Raw genomic sequence first — 7719 nt, 5'->3', positions numbered from 1 at the left:
CCGTAAAAATATATAAATATATATAAAACCCTCTCTGTTAATCCATCTTTGCCCTGCTCCAGGCTGCAGAGCCAAGAATTTGGAGAAGAGCTGGTTTTTGCCCCGTTTTTCCTGGGTGCGAGCGTTTGCTGGGGCTCTCCGGGGCCAGTGGGATGATGTGAAGCTGACGACCCCGTTGGTCAGATGGGCTGCTTGCAGAGCAGAAATTCAGTGAAAATGAAAAATTCTGGCAGGGAGGGGGAAGAGTTTGGGTTTTTTTTTTCCTTGTTAAGAAAACAGAGAAGAAAACACCCTCTCTTTATTATTTAAACAGTTTTGTCTGTGTGTGCTTTTGCCTTTGGCTCACAAAAAAAAAGGATAAACAAAATGTGTCTTGCTGGAATTTGCGTGTTGATCAAGAGCTGCCGTTTGTCCCAGAAAAAGTGGGAGCTGAGAAACACTTTTTGGAGTAGGAGGTGCAGGGTAAACCTGGCAGGTTGAACCTTCCATCTGGCCCACTGCTCTGTACCACGTCCTTGGTCACATCCCACGATGGTGGGGAAGGAGGGTGTTTACGTGGCCGGACCCATCTCTATCTATTAATTGGGTGTTCAGCATGGAAAGCCCAAGGGAAGCAGGGAGAAAGAGGATATCCCACCTGCTTTTAATACAGGGTGCGGGATTTAGGGCGTGGGATATCCTTTGCGTTTGGGATGCAGTTGGCAAACCTATCCTTGCGACTGGGATGGAATGGGCTTAGGTCTCCCAGGGAGAGGAGATGGGCATCCAGGAAGGATCTCCCAGGGAGAGCACATGGGTGTCCAGGAGGGATCTGCACCCTGCAAAATGCATGTGGGCTAAAATTAAATATCCAGCAAACACAGCCTGAGGAGTGATGGCAGTCATAGTATTTCCCAGCCCGGGGCTGCTGCTCCCTGACTTGAATTTTTCCAGGTGGTGCCTTTCCCCAGGCAGTTTAAAATGGGTATTAAAAAAGTGCATAAATCACCCCAGTGAATCCAGCTAGTGAGTTAGCTGCTAACGTGAGGCAGAGCACACAGCGTAATTCAGTACATATTAGAGGATATTATGCTTTATGTAATTATCTTGTAGAAGCAGGGAGGTTTAAAATCCTAATTTCCTTCTATTTAGAGGGTTAAATCTCAGTTAATACCTAAAATGGGCTTCCTGCATGGGGCAAATATCCTTCCAGGGTCTCCGTCTTGTTCAGGAGGTTGAGGTTTTCCCTCTCCTGCGTGACATCTCTGCGCAAGTGTGGACACCTGAGCCAGGCTTTGGACCTCTTGGGTAGTGGGGTGGGCATGGTGCCTCCTACCCAGGCTGAAGGGATGTCAGTGGGTGTTCATATGGCCTTGGCCTGGCCTTTTGTTGGGCTTTCTCCTCCTTGGTTGAGTCTGCCAGACTCAAGTTGGTGGTGGAGCTTCTTCGTTGGCATCTCCAAGCTGGAGTTGTTGGTGGAGCTTCTCAATTGGCATCTCTGACTTGGGATACCTGGACAGGGATGGGTGTCATGGCCAGGTTGGTGTTTTCCTGGGGAAAGATCCCTCCTGAATGGTTTTATTTCCTTCTTCCCCACAGCTGATAGTCGAAAAAACGACTGACTACCCTTCGGCTGAGTACTCCTTGGTGGAGGATGTAGCCCTCCACTTCACGTGTTTGATGGACAGACTGAACGAGCAGCGCCTCTTTCAGCCGGACCTGTGCGACGTGGACATCGTGCTGGTGCAGCACAAGAGCATCTTCCCGGCGCACAAGGGGGTCCTGGCAGCCTACAGCCAGTTCTTCCACTCGCTCTTCACCCAAAACAAGCAGCTGCAGCGCGTGGAGCTCTCTCTGGAGGCCCTCACCTCGCAGGGCCTCCAGCAGATCCTCAACTTCATCTACACCTCCAAGCTCCTCGTCAACTCGGGCAATGTGCAGGACGTGCTGAACGCAGCTGCCGTGCTGCAGATGAACAACATCGCCTCCTCCTGCCAGGACCTCCTCGACACCCGCTCGCTCAGCCTGGCCACCGATATGGCCCTGCCCGCCGAGGGCTGCGCCGGACCCCCGCCCTACTACTGCAAGATCAAGCAGGAGGTGGATGCCCCCCATCCCAAGATCTATGCCCGGGAAGGCAACGACCCCTACTCGGTGCGGGTGGAGGATGGAGCAGGGGGTGGGACGCTCCCCCCTGGTCCAGCCAAGCAGTACTACAAGGAGGAGAAGGATGGGGATCCAGGCGCCGTGTGTAAGATAGAGGGTGAGGAGTCTGAGGAGGACCTGGAGAGCCAAGGCTCGTACAAGCGGGAGCAGATCATTGTAGAGGTGAACCTCAACAACCAGACCCTTAACGTCTCCAAGGGCATGGAGGGGAAGGCGGCCGCCGGCGAGGCGGCTGTGATGGGGCGGCCTGAGGGTGATGGGTGCGACACGGAGGAGGATGGGGAGGAGGAGAACGAGGAAGGGGAGGAGGAAGAGGAAGAGGAGGAGGATGCAGAGGTGGGGGAGGAGGAGGAGGAGGAGCACAGTGAGGAGGAAGACCTGGAGGAGACGACGGAAGAAGACGACGATGACGACGACGATGAAGACGCGTTGGAGGTGAAAAGGGAAAAGGGTGTGCAGCCCCGCAGAGGCAGCCGCTCATCCAAAGTCACCAAACCTGCCATGGCAACCAGGTCCCAGGAGGTGGCCAAGGTAGAAGAGGAGGAGGAGGAGGAAGAGGAAGGCCAGCGAGGGAGGAAGAGGAAAAAGGAGCAGGACGGTTTGGGCCAGAAGGTGAAGCTGGAGGAGAAGCAGCACTACCCATGTAAGAAGTGCCCCCGGGTCTTCAACAACCGCTGGTACCTGGAGAAGCACATGAACGTCACGCACAGCCGCATGCAGATCTGCGACAAGTGCGGCAAACGCTTCTTGCTCGAGAGCGAGCTGCTGCTGCACCACCAGACCGACTGCGAGAAGAACATCCAGGTGAGCCAGCCCCGGCGGCATCCCACCAGGGATGGGCGTCACGCCAAGGGGGGAAGCATCCCTGTGGAGAGGGACATTGCACCAAGGGGGAGCATCCCACCATGACAGGAGTTCCCAGTGGGGGAGGGACATCCCACCCAGCTTCACCCTTGGATGGGCTCGTGCTCAAATAATATTTTTGTGGGTGGCACATTGCAGACGGGAGGGAACCTTGCATTGCCCATGACTCATATTTGGGCTCGGTGGCATGGGACTGGAGCATTCATGCTGGGGGACTGCGGGTTCCGCTTGGCCGACTGTATGGAAACATGGAGTAATTTTTGAGGAGTAATTTTTCTGTGAGTTTATTCAGTTAAATCTGGATAAAATGTTGCGAGCCCCTGATGGAGACACACTCCAGCCGTTCCCACCCAGGCTGAAACCAATTTAGCTTAATTCAAAGATTTGCTGACACAAGTTAAAATGGTTTTAATCTGCCTTTTGTGCTCTTTAGCTTGCGTATTAGCAAATTTCCAAATGCGTTTGACGTCCACGCATGGCTCGGGCTGGGTGTGTCCGTTGCCTAATGCTAACAAGACCCTGTGTATGCGAATCGACTCTGTTAAATTAGTGCAATTTTGGGGGGACAGGTAGGCATCCCATCAGAGCAGCAAACATGCGTTTCTGCAGACCCCTCCAACCTGTCTCCTAATCCCCAACGAGCTGTTTTGCACGATTCTGCCACTACTAATTAAAAAAACCCAACTTCTGGAGAACTTTGCCCATCATCCTTCCCACCACGACCGGATTTTAAGTGATCCTGCAGCTCTCCCAGCTGAAGGTAACACAACCCGGGTGCCACTGGAGCCCTTCACCAATGGCACCCCAAACGAAGTGAGCGAGGAAGCAGATCTCTGCGTTAAGGCGTGCGGGGAGTACAGGGGCAGGAGCGTCTCGGCTCGAGTGGGTGAAGGAGCCGCTGCCTGCGCTGGTCCTTCAGTGCCTCTTCCTGAAAAATTCACAGCCTTGAGGTTGCTTTTTTTTGGATGCATTTTCCCAGAATGGATGGGTGTAGCTCCGATACCTGCATGGTGGTGGCTGGTTTGGAGCCTGTTGTAAAGCCTGGGCAATTAAACATGAGTTCTCCCCAAATATTTCTATCCACTTTCCTGATGGCTAACATGGTGCTGTCACCTCGTCGTTTGGTTTGGGTTTTGGTTTTTTCTTTTTATCCCTTTTCCAGATCATTCCTGAATAGGATGAGCCGCAACTGCCCGCACGTTGACCTCCCTCCACGGAAAACATGGATCATTACCTCTCACTTAGTCGAGCGTTTTTAATTTTACGAATAGCCAAATTCACTCCGTTTGCTCTGATAATATTGAATACCTTTATCAATATACCATGGAATTATAGCTGGATGGAAAAGGGATTTTTCTCGACTCTATACCTCTAATTAGCAGTCTTTATTACTTGGTTTTTAACCAGATCCGTGGAGGGACTGTCCCTCTCACCCCATTCAGATCTGTTGCTTTCTTTTGCTGCTTTGTCCCCCAATTTTATCCGCGATGGCTTAGGTGTTAAGCTTCATCTTCCTCCCTGTGATCGTTTCCCATCACTGTCTGTGTCCCTGTGGACTCCGTAGCAGGCATCCCTCCTCTGCCACCGCCTGAAAAACAATTAATCCTTTGCTTTATCAGGTTATTTCTCAAACTTTTTTTTTTTTGCCAGCTCCAGTGTCGTTTTCCTCTTAACCTGCAACAATTTGTCTTTTCATTTTTTTCCTTCGTTTGGAGGTTACTTCCACATTTTTGACTGTCGCTTTCTTGGGTAACTGAGGACACAGGGCTGAACCCTCCACTGTGCTTGGTCCCAGCCTGGGGGCTTTCCTACATCTGCTTCTTTCCCTCTACCTTTAATTTTAGAATTCCCTTGCAGCCTCTTTCATTTTAAGTGGAGAAAATGGATATTGATGTGTGTTTGGTAACAGGCTCTGGTCCTGAATTTGTCCTGCAATGTCTCTTAAAGCAGAAATAGAATTGTTCTGATCCATGGAAGTATTTACTTAGGAGCAGTGAAACTCAGACGACTACTCATGTTGATATTCAAGCATGGCAAGATGGAGATGAGGGGTGTTGGGAATGCTTCTCTGACCCTAATTTTGCCTTCCAGGCACCTAAATATATATAGCAGGATACTGTGACTACATGGCACGATGGTATATTTTGCGCAGCATCACAGCCTCATTCAGTGCAAAATTTGGTTGAAGCCCATCAACAAGCATCTGTTCCTCTGGGCAGGAGAAGGTGGAGGCTGTGCTGCCTGCACTGCTTCAAGCCCTGCTGGGAAATCCCCCCCTGGGCTTACTGGTACCACTCAGAGTGCGGTTGCTAGATGCCTCCAAGCCATGAATTATTTTCTCAATGCACCTGTGAGGAGAAAGGGATGTTTTTATCCCTGTTGGCCAAGACGAAGATGAGTCATGGAGAGATGAAGAGGGAGGAGTGTCCCTTGGCTCCTGGCAGGGTCATTGGCTGGGTCCTGCCAGTTGTGCCCATGCTCCAGCAATGGTTTCCCTTACAGACCTCGCTCTCCCGTCTTCCCCTGAGCACTGAACTGATCTCATGCTGAAGTTGGAGCTTTTCCTGGGAACTTTCCAAGAAGCATTGTATTTGGAGCTGAAACAAATCTCTGCCATAACTTCCCAGGGAGACTTTGCACATCACGTTGTTCTGCTTGTACTGATGGACTATTTTTTGGGTCCATTTTGGTCCACTTGGGTATATTTAGTGGTGAAGTATCCATAATGTCTGCTGAAGACTGAAGTTTCACTTCCCTGGCTTGGGCTTCTCCTTGTTCCTATATTCTTTGCAGCTTTCTAATGCGCAGAGAGTTAGGAATTTTTTTTTAATGTAACAGCTTCATTGCATGCAATAATAAAATCCCCAGTTGGGAACAGGGCCTTGGTGTGTGAGCTGTGGATTATGCAAGTCCTAATACATCCGTTGGTGGAGATGCCACGTCCTTCTCTGGAAAGTTATTGTCCCTTCCTCATCCGATGGATAGAAATTTGAGTCTTGGAGGTTCTGAAGTGACAAGGTCTGTAGCAGACTTGCTGGTCATTATCATTTTTGCTGTCTTAACTGTGGGTTTCATGGGTGAAGCAGAGAGCCTGGTTAAAGAAAAATACTGCTGGTGCCTGGGCACATTCCCCTGCTTCCCTACCCATCCCCTCTCCTCCTTGCAGTGCGTGACATGTGGGAAGGGGTTTAAGAAGCTCTGGTCCCTCCACGAGCACAATAAGATCGTTCACGGCTACGCTGAGAAGAAGTTCTCCTGCGAGATCTGCGAGAAGAAGTTCTACACCATGGCCCACGTGCGCAAACACATGGTTGGTGAGTGCGGGAGGCGCCGGTGCCACGGGGAGATCTTATTAGGGGTGTTCATCCATCGTTTTGGCAACAGAGTGGGGTTTTTTTGTCGCTGTCTCACTGGGCGTTTAGGGTTGGGCTTAGTCTTGGGTGAGCTTTCTCAGGGGCCTTGAAATGTGGCCCAGTATTTAATGCTGAATGTCTGTCTGCTCGGTGCTGGGTTTGGAGCAATCAGGCATGGCACTGGGGAATCTCATTTATTTTATTTAACCAGAAAAAATAGACCTCAGAAGTGATCAAAGGAGGATTTGAAGTGTAACCATCCTTCCCTTGCAAAAGAGGAGGGGACCACACCAGCACCAGGCTTTGAAAAGCAAATTCCACATGGCAACAGTGGTCAAGTCCCTGGGACTTGCAGGCACCAGAGAGATGCAAAAAAAGCAGGTTTTGGCAGGCAATTCAAGGAATAACTGATACGTTGCTGCCATGCGTCTTCCCGAGCGGTCTTTGGGTTTGCTGGGGTTGGACATCAGCGTTGGGAGCGGCCGCTGGCATTTGGGGAGATGTATGCTGGGGGTGTGGGGAGGGTGCCTGACCCTGCTCCTCTCCACCTCAGCTCACACCAAGGACATGCCCTTCACCTGCGAGACCTGCGGGAAGTCCTTCAAGCGCAGCATGTCCCTCAAGGTCCATTCGCTCCAGCACTCTGGGGAAAAGCCGTTTAAATGCGAGGTAGGATACTGTGATGGCCCCATGGCACGAAAATGCTCCTTTGGTAGAAAGATCTTCCACTTCTTGGGGCTTCCCCCATGCTTTGTGCCAGCACAGCTCTAGCTTCCACACTCTTCCAAACTTTACATGCGCTCCTGGGTTGAGGGTCCCACCAACCTTATGATGAAACATGTCCAGTGCCAGGATCTGTCCCGCCAGTGCCTGGGCATCCCACCCCAAGCCCTTCCAGCCTGCAAACCTGGATGGGTATGTCCTCAAAAGACATTCACTTGGGTTCCTTTGGGGGATTGAAAAGTAATTTCTGCACTGCTCCAACATGCTGGTGACCTGGGGGGGAAAGTGCGGGGTGTTTTGGGTGCTCGTCAGCAGCTCATCTCCCTCTTGCCCCTGCAGAACTGCAATGAGCGCTTCCAGTACAAGTACCAGCTGCGCTCCCACATGAGCATCCACATCGGCCACAAGCAGTTCATGTGCCAGTGGTGCGGCAAGGACTTCAACATGAAGCAGTACTTCGACGAGCACATGAAGACGCACACGGGTGAGAGCCCCTTGCCTTGCCCCCAGCCCCTGGGCAGTTGCCTTGCCAGGAAAAGCAATGGGATGGGGGTAGCAGCGTCTTTGGGTTGATGGCAGGATGGTGTTTTGGCAGGAGAATGGTCCAGCTCCTGGTATCTCATCCGTCTTCCCC

General features: G+C 51.4%; 1 protein-coding gene across 1 annotated transcript; it reads left to right on the top strand.

Annotated features, from left to right (window-relative positions):
* Positions 1–1584: 1584 nt before the first annotated feature.
* Positions 1585–7569, top strand: ZBTB47 (zinc finger and BTB domain containing 47; the record flags this gene model as incomplete). Its single annotated transcript, XM_010153817.1, has 4 exons — positions 1585–2949; positions 6176–6323; positions 6916–7031; positions 7425–7569. Coding segments are annotated over exons 1-4 (1699 nt in total), but the record flags the coding sequence as incomplete, so codon positions are not given.
* Between the last annotated feature and the right edge of the window lie 150 nt (positions 7570–7719).

Source organism: Eurypyga helias, unplaced genomic scaffold, assembly GCF_000690775.1.
Source record: "Eurypyga helias isolate BGI_N326 unplaced genomic scaffold, ASM69077v1 scaffold23960, whole genome shotgun sequence".
In the NCBI taxonomy this organism is placed as follows: domain Eukaryota; kingdom Metazoa; phylum Chordata; class Aves; order Eurypygiformes; family Eurypygidae; genus Eurypyga; species Eurypyga helias.
The sequence above is the reverse complement of the archived record's forward strand: the minus strand, read 5'-3'. Positions and strand labels throughout refer to the sequence as shown.